General features: G+C 42.5%; 1 protein-coding gene across 3 annotated transcripts in view; it reads left to right on the plus strand.

Moving 5' to 3' along the window:
• SCGN (secretagogin, EF-hand calcium binding protein) overlaps window positions 1-16,972 on the plus strand; it is a 116,407-nt gene extending 99,435 nt beyond the window's left edge. For 2 of the 3 annotated variants that reach the window (XM_068234659.1, XM_068234657.1), the window contains 5 exons: window positions 273-328; window positions 3,789-3,834; window positions 9,373-9,432; window positions 10,605-10,673; window positions 16,336-16,972. In XM_068234659.1, coding sequence (XP_068090760.1) covers window positions 273-328; window positions 3,789-3,834; window positions 9,373-9,432; window positions 10,605-10,673; window positions 16,336-16,464 — 360 coding nt within the window. In that variant the 3' untranslated portion in view covers window positions 16,465-16,972. The remainder of the gene's footprint in view (window positions 1-272; window positions 329-3,788; window positions 3,835-9,372; window positions 9,433-10,604; window positions 10,674-16,335) is intronic. The other variant, XM_068234658.1, reaches the window with a different exon arrangement.
• The last annotated feature ends 1,760 nt before the right edge of the window (window positions 16,973-18,732 follow it).

Genomic DNA, 18,732 nt, shown 5'->3' on the forward strand with positions numbered 1-18,732 from the left:
CTCAGTGCTCACAAAATCGCCGGTTGCGTGAACTTATTGTAGAAATCGTGTAATGGGTATGGGCCTTAAGGTTGCTTGTGTGTACCAGAACTCATGGAGAAGCATGTGATCAGTCTGATCAGGTAAAAGGTTTGCAAAGTGTTCATCTCATCAAACCAATTCCATGCTTCCTCTGGTACACATGAACAACTCTACTGTTACACTGTCGAAATGCACTGTATTGTTTCCTTTAGGAGTTAAAATTCTCTGGCTCTGTATTTTTTCCATTTCAGATGAAGCTCTTTGATAAAAATAAGGATGGTCGTTTGGATCTGAATGACTTGGCAAAGTAAGCATCTTATAAACTTCTCCCAGTTTATTAAAGTGGACCTGAACTCTTGCACAGGACAGAAGGAAAACATATAGAAATGCTCCCTGTATGTATTTAGAGAGTTTAGCTTGTCTAATCCCCCCTCATCTGTGACTAATCACCACTGTAATTTGATCTCTCAAATCATTCAGCTCAGGAATCTGTTCTGCCATGGCAGAGAAGCTAATTTGTAAACACTCAATGCTAACAATATGTCTGCTCCCATGAACGCAGGAAGTAGACACACTGCAGATTTATTGCAGGATTTATATCGCCTGTAACAAAGAAATGTTTTTCTTTAAAGGTTATTACGTTGTTGTGTATCTTTTAGAGCAGAGAGGAAGTTCTGATATCAGGTCCACTTTAAAGAAAACCTGAACTGAAAATAAAAAGTCAAAATAAGCATACACAAGTCATACTTAACCTCCCGTGTAGTCTACTCCTCAATCTCTTTTTCCTCTCCTGCATCCTGTTTGTTCACTGTGATCAAGGGAATTTTCCGTCCTCCATTTTGAAAATGGCCATTTCTCCATAACAGCTTTCTGGTCAGCACACTGTTAAACTGTAACATCGCCCACTTGAGCCATAGGGAAACATGGACATTACCTGGTACATCAGTTTTCCTCTCAGCTATAACTGACAGCAACTGATATTTTACTGACAGCAACTGATGTATTTCAGATCTGACAAAATGTTGTCAGAACTGGAAGGGATAATTGTCAGAAGAAAATGGTGAGCTTCTGAGAGGAACTGATGGCAAGGTAACTATGTAATGTTCATTTGAAGTTACCTCATGTGTTTATTTTAAATATTTTTACTCAGTACAGGTTCTCTTTAAGTATATTATATGTTTATAATTCCTTATTTGCAGAGCTGTTCTTTAAAAGACAACTGTAAATAGAGGGATATGGAGGCTGCCCTGTTTATTTCCTTTTAAGCAATGCCAGTTGCCAGGCTATCATGCTTATCCAGTGGCTCTAATATTTTTAGCCATAGACCCTGAACAAGCATGTGCAGCTCCGAGATTTCTGACATTATTGTCAGATCTGACCTGCATTAGCCACATGCTTGTTTCTGGTGTGATTCAGTCACTACTGCAGGCAAATAGAACAGCAGGGCTGCCAGGCAACTGATATTGTTTAAAAAGAAATAAATATGGCAACCTCCATATTCTTTTCACTTCAGTTGTCCTTTAACCTGCTGAGCGGTCTGGACGAGCTCAGCTCGTCCAACACCGCCAGAGGCTGCCGCTCAGGCCCTGCTGGGCCGATTTTCACCAAATAAAGTGCAGCACACGCAGCCGGCACTTTGCCAGCCGCGTGTGCTGCCTGATCGCCGCTGCAGCGCGGCGATCCGCCGCGTGCAGCGGCGAAAGAGGGTCCCCCCAGCCGCCCGAGCCCAGTGTAGCCGGAACAAACAGTTCCGGCCAGCGCTAAGGGCTGGATCGGAGGCGGCAGACGTCAGGACGTCGGCTGACGTCCATGACGTCACTCCGCTCGTCGCCATGGCGACGAGGGAAGCGAAACACGGAGGGCCGCTCATTGCGGCCTTCCGTGTTATTTCTTGCCGCCGGAGGCGATCAGAAGATCGCCTCCGGAGCGCCCTCTAGTGGGCTTTCATGCAGCCAACTTTCAGTTGGCTGCATGAAATAGTTTTTTTTTAATTAAAAAAAAACCCTCCCGCAGCCACCCTGGCGATTTAATCAGAACGCCAGGGTGGTTAAAGAAAACCTGAACTGAAAATTAAAAGTCAAAATAAGCATACACAAGTTATACTTACCATCCATGTAGTCTACTCCTCAGTGTCTTTCTCCTGTCCCGCGTCCTGTTTGCTCAAAGTGATCGAGGGAATTTTCCGTCCTCCATTTCGAAAATGGCCATTACCCATAACAGCTTTATGGTCAGCACACAGTTAAATTGTAACATCGCCCACTTGAGCCATAGGGAAACATGGACATTACCTGGTACATCAGTTTTCCTCTCAGCTATAACTGACAGCAACTGATATATAACTGACAGCAACTGATATATTTCAGATCTGACAATATATTGTCAGAACTGGAAGGGATTATTGTCAGAAGAAAATGGTGAGCTTCTGAGAGGAACTGATGGCGAGGTAACTATGCAATGTTCATTTGAAGTTACCTCATGTGTTTATTTTAAATATTTTTACTCAGTACAGGTTTTCTTTAAAGAGAAACTCCAACCTAGAATTTAACTTTATCCCAATCAGTAGCTGATACCCCTTTTTACATGAGAAATATAATGATTTTCACAAACAGACCATCAGGGGGCGCTGTATGACTGATTTTGTGCTGAAACCCCTCCCACAAGAAGCTCTGAGTACCGCGGTACTCTGGGCAAACTGCCACAATGTAATAATGTTCACAGACAGGAATTAGCTGTTTACAGCTGTCTCTAACAGCCAAAACAGCTAGGAGCAGCTACATAACCTGCCCACAGTAAAAATGTCACCATGTAATACATGTCAGAATGTGAATCTGGGAGAGGAAAGATTTTACAATGAGCAAACACTGACTAAATCATTTATACATAATTATAGTAAAAAAAATGAAGCACTTTTTTTACTACATTATTTTCACTGGAGTTCCTCTTTAAGAAAGCCAAAAAGTTGATCCATAACCAGTACTCCAGAGAAAGAGGGATACAAAATGATGAGCACTACCTGCCAACAGCGTCACTTTTCCATTTGCTACAAGTTATCATTACTTTTACTTTAATTCTATGCTGTTTGAGTGTACTAAAAGCTGCTTAGTGATGTATGTTAGTCTGTATTCAACCTGCCCTTGATCTGTAGATAAATACGTAGTATCAGGGGCGTAACAATAGACCCTGAAAGGACGAAGCCGCGGAGGGCCCAGAAGCCACAGGGGGCCCCGTCCTAAGAGACTGACAACTGAGGGCAAGGAGAGAAAAAAAACTTACTGCTCTCTGCTCATTTGTTGTAATGACTGCATCTGCTCATCCACTGATAAGGAATCATACAAAGTTTTACAGACAAAGATTTGTAGAGATACCCTATTCCATGTGCAGCATGCTCTTGTGTACAGTGCCCAAACTCTCTACCCCTTCCCAAAGCTCTGTACTTTAGTGATGCTGGAAAAGGCTGCAGACCTAGAGCCAGATGGACAGAGTGACTGTAATAAGCTGAGGCTGGGAGCACACTCGTCTGTCGGGGGGGGGGGGGTGATGGGGGTTTGGCGGGGGGGGGCCCCATCCAAAGTTTTGCAAGGGGGCCCAGTAATTTCTAGTTATGCCCCTGCGTAGTATTCATCATTCATAAAAGTTTTTTAATATATTCCATATTGAATAAATCAATATGTATTTTAGTCTTATTAAACTACGTGTGAACATTTGTCAATACCTCATTAGGATTTTTATTTGTGTATTTCATTGTTATGTTTCCATTTTGACTCAAGGATTCTGGCACTGCAAGAAAACTTTTTACTCCAGTTTAAAATGGATGTAAGTATTGCAGATCTAATAACATAATTTTGGTACATACAGAATTACATGAAATAATCACATTTACTAAGTTAAAATAGCCAGCTCTACGTCAAAAGCAACAGCATGGCCACCGGGAAAAGGGCGCCTGAGCTGCCTGTATGAAAAGGGCACCTTCATAGACATCAATGTTATTTCTGAAAATATGGGCTACAAGGTGGTGAAAAGGGCGCCCGAGTTTTGATATAGGCTACAAATGGGCGCCCCTTTGTAGCCCATATTTTTTGAGGCTACAAGGTTTTCGGCTACAGTAGGGTACCCCTTTGTAGCCCATATTTTTTCGGCTACAAGGTTTTCGGCTACGGTAGGATGCCCCTTTGTAGCCCATATTTTTTGGGCTACAAGGTTTTCGGCTACAGTAGGGCACACCTTTGTAGCCCATATTTTTTTCAGCTACAGGGTTTTCGGCTACAAGGTTTTTGATTCTGCTACAAAAGGGCACCCTTTTATAGCCGAGATTCGGGGGTGCAGGGGGGTTAGGATTAGGCATCACAAGCCGGGGGGGGGGGGGGTCTAAGGGTTAGGCACCACTAGGGGGTTTAGGGTTAGGCACCACCAGGGGAGTCTTAGGGTTAGGCACCACCTGGGGGGTCTTAAGGTTAGGCACCACCTGGGGGGTCTTAGGGTTAGGCACCACCTGGGGGGTCTTATGGTTAGGCACCACCTGGGGAGTCTTAGGGTTAGGCACCACCAGGGGAATCTTAGGGTTAGGCAACACCTGTAGTGGGGGGTCTTAGGGTAAGGCACCACCTGGGGAGTCTTAGGGTTAGGCACCACCTGGGGAGTCTTAGGGTTAGGCACCACCTGGGGAGTCTTAGGGTTAGGCACCACCAGAGGAATCTTAGGGTTATGCGCCACCTGGGGGGGTCTTCTTGGGGTTAGGCACCACCAGGGGAGTCTTAGGGTTAGGCACCACCTGGTGGTATCCCAACAAATTTTGCCTATAACAGCATCCTTTTTATAAACTAAAACTATATGACATATATGGGCGACAGCAGGTGCCCTTAGTAGCCAAATTTGACATATATATGGGCTACACTAGGTGCCCTTTGTAGCCGAATTTGGCATATATGGGCACCACCAGGTGCCCTTTGTAGCCTAAGTTGGCATATATGGGCTACACCAGGCGCCCTTTGTAGCCGAATTTGAAATATATGGGCTACACCGGACGCCCTTTGTAGCCGAATTTGGAATATATGGGCTACACCAGGCACCCTTTGTAGCCGAAGTTGGTATATGGGCTACACCAGGCGCCCTTTGTAGCCAAAGTTGGTATATGGGCTACACCAGGCGCCCTTTGCAGGCGAAGTTGGTGTATGGGCTACACCAGGCGCCTTTTTTTGTAGCCGAATTTGGCATATATGGGCTACACCAGGCGCCCTTTTCAAATAGATGCATGACAACCTTGTCTTTAAGTCACATGTGAGTTTAAAAAGCACATAAAAAAGAATGTATCCCAAATAAAGAAGCTTTTTGTGCATATTTGAAAAGATGTCACTCGTCCTCTCCAACTGGAGGAATAGGTGAGTGAATGCATAGTATGAAAATAAGAAAAGGTAGGAATGGATAAAAAAAAGGAGTAAGCTAAGGAAGTGGATGAAAGTTATGGGAAAGAAAAGAAAACATATGGGGACACATGAAGAAATAGATACTCTAGAGCAGGGCTTCCCAACCCTGTCCTCGAGTACCACCAACAGTACATTTCTTGCAGAAAACCTCAACCATTCATTGGCGGGATAATTAGTGTCCCAGCAAAGTTGATTATCTACCTCTGTGGATTGCTACAAAATATGCACTGTTGGTGGCACTTGAGGACGTGTACATGCAAAAAGGGTGTCGAGAAATAATAGCGTTTTTAAAAATATTGTGTTGTATTTCGATTACAAATAATGTTTTACAAATTAAAAAACATTTAATAATGTGTGTGAATTCGCAAATTGTGAAAATGATAATCTTCCCTGTTTTAAAAGTAAAACTTATAATTACATTTGTTAAAAAAGGATAATATATGTTTAATCGTTATAATTGCATATTATTGTGAATAACCTTCATTTATTGTTTCTTCATATAATAAAATCTGAAAATATTGTTTATAACGATGAAAAAAAATATATAAGTGTGTTCAAAATAACTATTGTAAAACATTAGTAAATATTACTAACATTTCACTACAACCAAACCTAACCCTACTCTCACACAGAACCCTCCCTGTACCTATCTCTAACCCTTAGACCCCCTGGTGGTGCCTAACCCTAAGATCCCCCTGGTGATGCCTAACCCTAAATCTCACCTGGTGGTGCCTAACCCTAAGAATACCTTGGTGGTGCCTAACCCTAAGACCCCTCTGGTGGTTCCTAACCCTAAATCTCCCATGGGGGTGTCTAATCCTAAGACCCCACCTGGTGGTGCCTAACCCTAAAACCCCCCTTAGTGATCGTTTTATTGTGTGGAGAATAATGTTTTACAAATAGTGACTGCAAAAAATATATTACAATTATATGTTATGTACTGATCACTTTATTTGTGAATAATAATGTTTTACAAACCGTAAGGGATAACATTTTAAATAATGTTTTACTTAAATACGATAAATATGTTTAGTATATTTGTAAACGTTATTCGTCATGGGTGCATTTTGTAAACTTAAATCATCACAAGCGCCTTTAGAAAACATTAAAAATCTCCGGGCGCCGTTTGAAAACGTTAATAATCTCCAGCGCCCTTTTTTCCTGTTCAGCGCCCATTAAACAATATTTATTATGGGAGTGAATGGTGACGCCCTTTATGTCCACTTGCCTCATGTGCCCAAATTTCCTGCGTCCCTTGAGTACAGGGCAGGGAAGCCCTGCTCTAGAGCATACATGTCAAACTCTGGCCTGTGGGCCAAGTTTGGCCCACTTGGTCATCAAAGTTGGGCCGCAAGTGGGTTACCCACTCTGCATTATGTTTGGCCCACTCTAGACCACCAGGGGGGCTATATTGGAGGTGAAGCCCTAGTTCACCAGGGAATCCATATGGGAGAAGGAAGAGCAAAGCACTAGACACCAGGGAACTGTATGGGGGGGTGTTGGTCACTAGACACCAGGGAACTTTATACGAGTGGGAGGGGGTCACTAGACACCAGGGAACTGTATAGGAGAGGCAGGGTGGACCAATAAACACTGGGGGGGGGGGGGGCATTAGAAACCAGGGAACTTTACAAGGGATGAAGGGGATCTCTGGACATTGAGGTTGGCCCATGACTTGGTCCCAGTGTTTAATTTCGGCCCACTTTGTATTTGAGTTTGACGCCTCTGCTCTAGAGGAATACGTTTTGGACCCATCGGGTTTGCACCACCCAGTAGTCCTTTAGAATCAATTGATTCTAAATAGAATTTCACTGGATTTAGTACTGTACCACTTGATGGAAAGAAAAACTTACAGCTGACAAGGTTGCATTGCATTAAGGCTTGTCCACATGCTAGATAAATGTCTGTTGAAACGGCCAAAACGACCGCCTCAGCCAATAATCATGCATGTGTAAAGCAGCCACTGCCTGCCGCCTGGCCAGTAATCCACCAGGGTAACCAAGCAACAGTCAATCGCTGCTTGTCCTGCCTTCACCCCATAACGTCACTAACCTAAATAGCGTGAGTAACCTCCTGTTACTCAGGCTATTACATCAGTGTGCCTTAATTTTATGTCTCTGCACACTACACACGCTAGTGGCAGCGCAGCGTGTGTAAGTAAGAAACGCAATCTAGTGCAGGCTAGCGAGCGCTGCTAACTTACTCGTGCTCCCTCTAATTAACCGCAGCTCCACTGAACCCACCATGAGCCCACCCCGGTGGGTCCAGTGGCTTTCTAGAACATGATCCCGGTGCTTTGATTGGCCCAATAGGCTGTGTGCCACTTGAAAGCCAGCCTATTGGGCCAATCAACATGCAGGGATCACGTCCTAGAAAGCCAGTGGACCCGTGCAGAGACTTAAAATGATGGCACATTGATGTAATAGTGCAAGTAACAGGAGGTTACTCACGCTATTTAGGTTAGTGAATCAACCCCATTGTCAGCCGGAAGTCTGCACAGCCTCAGCCCAGCGATGTCTCACAAGAGATCAGGTCCTGATTCTCATTGGGTGACATCAATCATCAATGGGCCTTTAGTTCAGTTTAAGTAAATCTAGGGCTTCAGGTGCTTGTGTACTTGTCATGATACACATCTAACACCAGGGTGGAAAATCGCTTTTCTGAAACACTGAAAATCAAGTTATCAGACTCTAAATATATCATGGTGTCTTTCATATCTGAACAATGGGCAACCAAGAAAGTACTCATCCTCCACAGGCCTCTTTTTGATTTATAGTTATTCAGTGGTGTGGCAATAAGGAAAACTAAGTTTATGACCACAATGGGGCTCACCAGGGGGAATTTGTTCACAGTTCCTAATCCTGGTAACTGTATGGACCTGTAGAGGCTAGTAATATGATATACTAAGTTTGCTACCAGACTGGGGCCCCTGGAGCAGTGGGAGCCACCAGGGGCCCTCCTTCATCTGCTGCATAAGCTCTCAGATGGTATTCTAGGAATGATTACCTCTATATGTGCTTTAAATAGTAGTACGCATTATCTAACTGTTTCGCTCTCCTGTAAAAAACTCTTTGACAATGTACTTGGCAGGTTTTGTCATTCCTTATCTATTGTTGTGTATAGAGTGCCGGTGGGGATTATAAAACACAAATTGGGGCCCATAACTTCTTGGCTACATTAATGTGTTTATGACATTGAATGAGCATATAAGGTTGATTTAGAACTAATAACATTTCCATTGCTGTGCTGTACAGAACATGTATTGTATGTGATACAGAGAGAGCTATGGCAGTGCCATATCTTGTTTACAACACTAGATTTTTATGACATGTGAGGCTGAACACAGATCATTGCTTTCATTGATTACTTGTGTTAAGTGAGCCAGACGATGTGTTTGCAAAGCAAAGCTTTAAACCTTTTACACCTTGATGACCTGTATAAATAGAAATCTTGTTTGCTAAAGCCAATCAATATGCTATCTGCAGTCCACCACTGAGTCACAAACATCCATAACAAGTGCTTTGTATATAAAATCCAGACGATGTTTCCTATTCCTCCATGCTGGTTTGCCCCCCCCCCCCCCCCCCACCTTAGCTTCGTTGAGAGAGGAGACATCCTCTCCCAGCAGAGAGACATGGCAGCTCCTATAATTATTAGAAACCAGGAAAATAAAAAAGTGGTGCTTGGTTCCCTTTAAGTCAAGACCTACACACAGCAGGCTTTCCAGCAATGGACCACAGAGACAGGTCTTCCTGCAACTCCAATCTGTTTCTTTTTTCTTTTTCTACCATTACTTCTGTGCATGCAACTGCTGACTTGTCCGTTACTGCTGAGAAGTATTGGCTGCTAGGTCTTGCCAAGTAGAAGGGACCAAGATAGTAGTTATACAGTGGATATTAATTAATGATAATAATAATAATTTGCTTTTTAGGCAAGCAGTCAAGATGAGAGAAAAAGGGATTTTGAAACCATTTTCGCGCACTATGATGTTGTAAGTCAAATTAATTGCATACATCTTAAGTACAGAACTATGTTTATGATTGAAATGTAAACATGCATTGGCCTCTATTCAGATAACTTTTTCCTGAGTTTCCTCACAGGAGATGTACAACTTATCAATAACATTTCTTTTAAGCTCCCAGTAACCAAGAAGTTACTTAAAATAAGTCTGAGATTAAGTTTTTTCCCAACTTTGTAGTGTTTTTCAGTTAAGTGTTAAAAAGTTGTAGATAAAATGAAAAATGATCTCCTGGGAGAAAACTTGGGAGAAAAGTTAATTGAGTAGGGGCTGTTGAGCTAAATGTTCAGTCTGTCCAGAAGTCATATCTCAGCTATAACTGGTGTCTGGTGGGCATCTCTTTGGGGCTCTAATAGTGAACATTTCAATCTCTTTTCAACCCTTTTCCAATTAATTTAGTACTGTCACTAATCTTGGTGCAAAAAAGGTGTTGGTATCTCCTATAGCTTTATTCATATCAGCTACTTTAGAAATGTATCTACTACAACACATAGATGCCGGGCAAGTTTAATGTTACTTTTTTGACATCAAAGCAGAGATCCAAACAACAAAGGTTGCATTGCATATAATACCCAATAGCACGCATATACTCCAGATCCAGGATTTCAGAGTCCTCTGTGGGTCCAGTCAAAGTACCAAAAGTACAGACTCTGCAAAGTCAGATTTACCAAAGGCAGGAAGTACATCATGGATCCATTACAGAGCATAGCAGCTGGGCAGGTTCACTACAGAGTAGCTCTAATATGATGGCTTAATTATAACAAAGTAAATAACACTGAGAAAATATTATTTGCTGTTTTGCCCAATTACCTCAATTATAGGCTGAAGTGACTGATTACTAAAGTATATTGTTTCCAAGTTGACAACAGTGAAGACCTACTGTCATCTGTCACACATCTGTCATCTGTACACAATATTGGTGACATGTTTCATAGCGAGTTGTCTTTCATAAAGCGGACCTATCCTTGATAACTACAGTATTCAGGCAAAAGAAAACTTGGCACAGTGAATTCTCAAAACCAGTTCTTGAGTAGATAAACTTTCAGTTTGGATAAGATCTATTTACTGTTAATCTAATAAAAGTATACTTCGTAGTAGATTATGTGTACCTTTGTAGGTGAATTACCATATTTCCTATTTTCTAGAGTAAAACTGGAGCTCTTGAAGGTCCTGAAGTTGACGGATTTGTCAAAGACATGATGGAACTAGTCAAGGCAAGTTTAATACAGATTTTGAACAATTAAACAGAAAATACATTCCTGCAAGTATAAAAGCATAATTTAGTGACAGGTTTAGTAATATGAGAAATTACCTGAGGTCCTAATTTTTCATTTACATGGGCCATTTTATTTTCTTTATTTTGTGTTATCCCAATTATTTGTTTCATTTCCTTTTAGGTGCACCTTTGTGAATGAATTTCTGTTTGGCTCAGCCATTATACTAGGGATGTGACTTATTTTTAGGAAGTGCAAACCTCTTTTATGAGTGTGGCTGGTTATGCTATGCTCATGCATTCAGCTGAGGATTGGTTTATGTGTAACTGAAATAGAACCAGTTATGGCTATTCTATGGCTGAAATGCCACTCTAGGATGTAAGCACAAGATTCAGCCATTGTGAGGCCAGAAGTGCCGTGCCAAGTTATTGACCAGGGATGGTCGTAGGCAGCCAACTTCGCTACACTGGAACTACGCGTATTTTTACGCAAATACGCTTCGCAATCTACGGCTCCGAAATCAGCCACTTCGCTACATTAGCATACCGTAGACTACGCATTAAAATACGCCAGCTTCACGTATTACGTAGCGTAGTTGATGCGACCACTTATGCCCTTATGCGGAAAAATTTCGGCAATAATCTGCTAACTATGCGCATACACAAACTAATTTAAGCATACATTCCAACATCCAATGCGGAATTGTATGCGTATAAAGGGCAATAAAATTTCTGCGCATGCGCAATGACCCATATAAATGCAGTTACCGCACGCGTAGTTGACTTCGCAATACGTACGTCAACTACGCGTAGCGGGCGAAGCTACGCATAGCGGGACTACGACTATGCGGAAATGCGTAAGTGTAGTTCTTAAACTTCGCCTACGAACTACGATGCGTAGTTGCGTACTACGATGCGTAGATTCGCGCTGGCGTAGTTTACGAGCAACCCTGTTATTGACTCTGCAAGGGTCAATTCAGGAAGATGTTTCAGCCTCTCTATAGCCACAAAACATTTTGTACTGGCCAGTGAAGAGAATGAGAGGTAAGTATAAGTTAGGGTTAGCCACTGGGGTTAGAGTTCAGCCCTGATATTAGAGGGATAGTTTTAGAGAATTGTATAAGAAGTGGTTAGCTTTGAGTTGTTATAGTTAGAAAGTTGGGGTTAGTTGTTTGTAAGGGGATTACATTAGGCAGGGAGGTTAGATGTAAACAATAAGTAGGGTATTATGTAAGGCAGGGATGCTCCCTAAATGCCCCCTGGCAGCTTCTACTAGGTCATTGGAGTCAGGCATTAGTGCATAAAAGCTGGCCCAGCTGCAGACATCCTACAGCACATGCCCGTGGCCGGGAGCACTCTGTGCATGCGCATGACATAGTCATAATATCGTGCACTTGCATAATGTGCTCCCGGCCAAGGGCACAGGATGTAGGACACGCAGCTGGGCCAGCACCTGCGCACTAATGCCTGGTTCCGGCGAACTGGAAGAGGCTGCCGGGGGACATTTAGGTATGAAATAAGGGGGACAGAGAGGAACGGGGGAGCAGTAGACATCAGGACAGCTGCCAGTACATGCCTGCTCTCCCTGTTTTTCCTATTTTATTCGGCTCTGGTATCCTTTAAATATTAAATTGAGATGGTGCACTTTAAACCTCCAGGTGCTGTGTTCCTACATTTCTATAGCAGATATGTTGTGATTAAAGCTGATTAAAATGAGAATTCATATGATAGATGGATTACAGAATGATCTTGGAAAGGTCATTGTGGATGAATAAAATGTTTTGTTTCTCTGAAATAGATTATGGAGCAAGTTGACATTATAAGATAGTATAAATTAGTTGTCCTTCAGCTTACCTTGGCTAAGTGCATTTTATATTATTAGTATTGCTAATGTTGGGTAATATATGAACGTTGAGCTCCAAGAATATAGCTTAATGTGCAGCTGAAGCAGAAGTACAACACATGAACTTTCCTTATTTTAGGCTGACAACATCCTGCATTAAAAGTGTAAATTAGGTCAAAGCGGATTAAAAAAAACCCCAAGATAAAACAGATACAACAAAAATGTGCAGTTTTTTCAAGAAAACACAGTCCACTACCTGTAGAGTTCCCCTTTGGTCCTGTTTAGAAAGTTATCTGCTGAGCCTCTACCCCTAGAGCTCCCCTCTAAACTTTTTTTTAGCTTAGCCCTCTAAGCCCGATTTGACCTTACATTCTCCAAAGTTAAGGGGTAAAACAATTAATAATGGAATTCAAGGTACAAGGTAGTAATATGGTGTATGATGGCCAGTTAGAGTGTCCTAGGTGAGATTATTGGCTTGCCTAAAGATGGTAAGTGTGGGTGAGTGACAAACAGATTGTGGAAGGGAGTTCCAGAGAAGGAATCTGAGAAAAGCTGTTTAAGCAAAAATGAGAGATGACTAAAGAGAATGAAAGGGAATATGGTTAGTAGAAGTGAGGTTTCATGTAGGGCTGCTTTTGGAGACAAGTCTAGTTATATAAGAAAGAAATAGACAATTAGGTGCTTCGTAGGTGAGAGTTAGAATCCTGAACTGTATACTTTGTGAGATAAGCAGTCAATGGAGGCACTGCTGGAAAGTTCACAATGGACTGGAGCTGGGAAAGACCACTAGCATGTAGGCTATAGAGGAGAGAGCTGAAGCAGTAATAAAGACGTGAAACAATCTGGGCATGCACAAGTAGTTTGGTTGTAGCCTGTTTCTGATTGAGGTGTTGGATGTGCCGAGTATATATGTTGGTGATTGTATGTCAGATTGACCATGAATAAGGACCTTTAAGGGTCTAAAATATGTTAGTTACTGTATATTATGGGGGCATCGGCTGTGTATTATCTGATGCACATGTGCGCACACCCACTGCAGTAACACTGGATGAGAATACACATGCAGTTATACTTTAGAAGCATCTATCTGGACGACTATAGTCATAGAGATAGACTCAAGTGGTAAAGTCCATGTTCTGGCTATCTTTTTTTTAATTTGACATGAACTTTGGGAAATATGGCATTTATTAATGCAGATAGGCTTGATTCACAAAGCGGTGCTAACAGTTAGCACCCTGGTGAAAAGCCCCTTATCACGCCTAAACTCAGTTTAGGCGTGATAAGTTTAGGCTTGATACGTTTAGGCATGATAAGTTTAAGCACCAACTGGGTTAGCACCGCAGTGCACAGCTGATCAAAAGTTTTGCGCTAGCAAAGTCTGGTGCACTTCGCATAGAGTTTAATGGCGCTGCTTTGCGCGCGGGACTTTTCGTGCGATCTAAACTTATCTAAACTTATCACGCCTAAACTTATCACGCCTAAACTGGCTTTTCACCAGCGTGGTGCAACGGTTATCATGCCTAAAGTCTTTTACTGGGTTAGCACCGCTTTGTGAATCGAGCCCATTGAGAGATGTCTGATTTGTAGATTTTTTTCTAAACTAATGGCAAACAGACTTGGGCCTTGATTCAGCAAACTTTCGCCATTAGTTTTCTCATGTACATTATCAATAAATTCCATTCATAGCCCCTAGCATACAAAAACTTTTATTTTTTTGTCCAGGTGAAATGAAGTTTGATGCTGCCTTTAGTGCCTACCTTTTTTTATAACTTTTTCACTTGCTAGATGTTGAAAAGGTATTTTATCAGGGAGCTTATTCAATTCACTTATATAAGGGACCTTATTCAATTCACTTTTCTCCTAGGAGATAATTTTTCATTTTCTGTTTAAAATAACTTTTCAGTACTCTTCAGTTGAAAAAGAATAAAAAGTACCGTATATACTCACAAGCAAGCCGAATTTTGGACCCACAAAAAGTGGGTCAAAAGTTGGGGGTCGGCTTGCTTGCGAGTGATGTGCCTGAGAGTCGCCCCCCCGCCCTCTCCCACCCGCTCCCCCCCGCGGCCGCTGCTATTACCTTAGCTCCGCGGCTTCCTATTCCCCTGTTATGCTCTTAATTAAACAGCAGCTCGCCCCACGGTGGCTGCTGCGTGATGACGGAGGAAGTGCAGAGAGAGGTTCCCATAGTAACCAGGAAGCCGCTCTCTGCGACTTCCTCCATCATCACGCAGCGCAGCAGCCACCGTGGGGCGAGCTGCTGTTTAAGAGCAGGACAGGGGAATAGTCAGCCGCGGAGCTAAGGTAATAGCAGCGGCCACGGGGGGAGCGGGGGACGCCCTAAATTCGCTATCCTGGGCACGATACTAGCTATCCTGGGCACGATACTAGCTATCCTGGGCACGATACTAGCTATCCTGGGCATGGTACTAGCTATCCTGGGCATGATACTAGCTATCCTGGGCACGATACTAGCTATCCTGGGCACTATACTAGCTATCCTGGGCACTATACTAGCTATACTGGGCACTATCCTGGGCACTATACTAGCTATCCTGGGCACTATACTAGCTATCCTGGGCACGATGCTAGCTATCCTGGACATGATGCTAGCTATCCTGGGCACAATACTAGCTATCCTGGGCACTATACTAGCTATCCTGGGCACTATACTAGCTATCCTGGGCACGATACTAGCTATCCTGGGCACTATACTAGCTATCCTGGGCACTATACTAGCTATCCTGGGCACTATCCTGGGCACGATACTAGCTATATTGGGCACATTACAAGCTATACTGGGCACGATACTAGCTATCCTGGGCACGATACTAGCTATCCTGGTCACTATACTATCTATCCTGGGCACGATACTAGCTATCCTGGGCACTTTACTAACTATACTGAGGCACTACGTTACCATACTGGGCACTATACTAGCTATACTGGGACACACTGGGGGGGATCATGCGGCCAGCATTTCCTACCCCCGGCTTATATGAGGGTCAATCATTTTTCCCTGGTTTTCAGGCAAAAGTTGGGGGTCGGCTTATATGCGGGTCGGCTTGCTTGCGAGTATATACGGTAGTTGAAAAAGTCCTGTCAAAATTATTCGGAGTACAGTAAAGTCCGAGTTAACCCGCAACGCAAGCAGCTGGCAGTCTCAACTAACTGGCTTGCCTGGGGGGGGGGGGGAGAATGGGAGCATTTCTTTCTATGTTTACAGAGCCGTGCACAGCAGAGTGACTTATAAATCCTCCAGGTGCCGGCCTTCTTCACTCCTGTAGCTCCCAGCTGCTTTACAGCACTTTGTACAGCTCCCTGGTGTGTCACCTAACTCTCATTGGGTCACATGGCACAAGGGAGCTGTGCAAGGAGGACACCACAAAGCCGCTGGGAGCTATAGGACTGAAGCAGACCGGCATCTGGAGGATTTGTTGACTTTTTGACTTCTGACTAATTTTTTTTTTTTTTAATGGATTTTTTTGACTTCTCTAGCAAGCAGCAAGAACACATATCCAGCATCAGACAATCCCCGTCTGTGCTGAATAAGTGAGGCTCTACTGTACTTTTTGGCTTGCTCGTCTTGCTTGCTCTTGGCTTAAAAAACATTTTATTGATAAGTTGTGAAAGTATCAACTAAAAGAAAACTAGTGTATTGAATAAGGGCCAAGATGAGAAAACATCCCTGAGAGAAGACGCATTAGAAGAGTTACAGAATCACTTGCTTGGATAGAAGCAAAAGATCTAGTTATAATTTGTGTTACATTATGTCACATAATCTGCATCTTCTCATTTTACACATGTATCATTTTGTTGACAGCCAAGTATCACCGGCGTGGACTTGGATAAATTTCGTCAGATTCTGCTGAACCATTGTGATGTGAACAGAGATGGTAAAATCCAGAAGTCTGAGCTGGCTTTATGTCTTGGTTTGAAAGTAAGCCCATGACGCCCTGGTGACTCCGCCTTCTTGTGCCTCTTCTATTGTCAGAACCTGCTGGTTTCAGAGTAACTTTGGTCTGCTACAGATCTTCATCACGCTTGATGATTGTGGACTTAGGAACAACCATAGGTTAAATGTATGAGTAGAGCAGATGCAGTTATTTGATTGTATAGCAGGTGTTAAATGGTGATTACAATAAATAAAAAAATTAAAAAAAACATGCTGTTTCACATATTTGGTTAAAAGACTCTCATACGTTTTGATATGTTTTTGTTTTGTTTTTTTAACTTCACTCTAGTGATATTTCGAAATAATGCTAAGATATATAATTTTCAGCCAAGCTGTAAATGTGTTGCTAATAAATTTTATTTCATGACAGCACATGGAAACTCCTGAGCTTACTGACATTTTGCACCTCTGTGAAACAATAAAGTCATGTGGTCTTTTTTGAAATTATCGCTTTTTGACTTGTTGGCTTGTTGCTAACAGTGACTTTTCACAATAAAGCAAAATTATCTGGCATGTGTCTGAAAAATGTATTTTACTTTTTATTATGTAAGGTCTAAGCTCTTCTTTTTCCGCTGCATTATCTCTTCATTGGTGTTGTTAATGCACAGTATTCTTATTGATTTATAAAGCACCAACATGTTCCATAGTAGAAATGATCACCTTTATATGTGATTAAATACAGGTAGTCCCTGCTTTACAAATGAGATAGGGACTGTAGATTTGTACTTAACCTGAATCTGTCCATAAGTCGAAACACTGTGCCATCTCTGTCCCATGTACCTCCTCTATATTTGCCCCCCCATGCCTCCAGTGACACCTCTGCTCCTCCACTGTGTCACCTCTGCCCCCCTGTGCACTTATTGTACCACATCAAAACGTCATTTTACTAGGTTAAAAACAATTTTTTCTCAACCATTTTTCTCAAATTGTCTATTGAGTGCGCTCTCCCCCTCCTTTCCCCCCCCCCCCTTGTCCTCTACAGATTTCCTCTACTGTGGCACCTCTCACAGATCTCACCAAGAAGGGAGCTAATCCTTCTGTCTGGAACAGTGAAGCTGTCCAGGCTTTCAGTTCTTTAAAACAGGCATTTTTTCCGTTCCTGTCTTGGTACATCTTGATATCCAGAAAGCATTTATTGTTGAAGTTGATGCATCTGAGTCAGGGGTTGGGGCAGTGCTCTCACAATATTCTGGGTCACCTGAATGCCTTCACCCCTGTGCTTATTTTTCCAGGAAGTTCTCCTCATCTGAGAAAAACGATGACATTGGCAATAGGGAGCTTTTAGCGGTCAAGTTGGCCTTTGAAGAATGGAGGCACTGGTTAGAGGGAGCCATTCATCCTGTTACCGTATACGCTGACCATAAGAACTTAGAGTACATTGAGAATGCTAAACATTTAAACTCGCATCAGGCAAGGTGGGTTTGTTTTTTTCTCATTTTAATTTTGTTATAACAGACAAACGAGGATCCAAAAATGTTAAAGCTGATGCTTCATCTCGGTCATTTGAGAAACAAGTCTCTGATTCAGAAGACCCAGGGTTCATTCTGTCTAGAAAATGTATTTCAGCTGCTGTGGTTACCTGTAATTGTCACCTGATTTGTCTAGGCAGCTGTGTAAGGTACAGGATGAAGCTTCCCCAACTAAATCTCCAGACCGCCTATTCGTGCCTTTTAATTTCAGGTTACAAGTACTTAAACAATTTCAAGTACAAGTAAACTAGTCGGTCATCCTGGAGAGAAAAATACTTTGGAGTTGCTCAAGCGGGTGGTCTGGTGGCCTACTTTGAACAATGATGCCAGTGCCTTTGTCAAAGCTTGTCCAGTTTGTGCCCGCAGTAAGTCACTGCGAAGTTCTCCTCAGGGGCTTCTTCAGCCTTTGCCTATTCCTGAGAAGCCATGGACTCACATTGCCATGAATTTCATTGTAGATCTACCGGCTTCTCAGGGATTTACTGTAATTTTTGTAGTCATTGATAGGTTTAGTAAGATGACCCATTTTGCGCCACTATCTAAACTGCCTTCTGCCAAAGAATTAGCTCAAATTTTTATTGATAATATTGTCAGGTTACATGGTATTCCAGAAAATGTGGTATCTGATTGTGGAGTAAAATTTGTTTCCCAATTTTGGTGTGCGTTCTATTCCCATCTTGGCATTTCTTTATCTTTCTCTTCTGGTTTTTATTCAGAAACAAATGGTCAGACGGAAAGAATGAACCAATCTTTGGAGCAATATTTAAAGTGTTTTGTAGCTGACTGCCAAGAAAAT

The sequence above is a fragment of the Hyperolius riggenbachi genome, chromosome 5 (genome assembly GCF_040937935.1).
Source record: "Hyperolius riggenbachi isolate aHypRig1 chromosome 5, aHypRig1.pri, whole genome shotgun sequence".
Classification (NCBI taxonomy): domain Eukaryota; kingdom Metazoa; phylum Chordata; class Amphibia; order Anura; family Hyperoliidae; genus Hyperolius; species Hyperolius riggenbachi.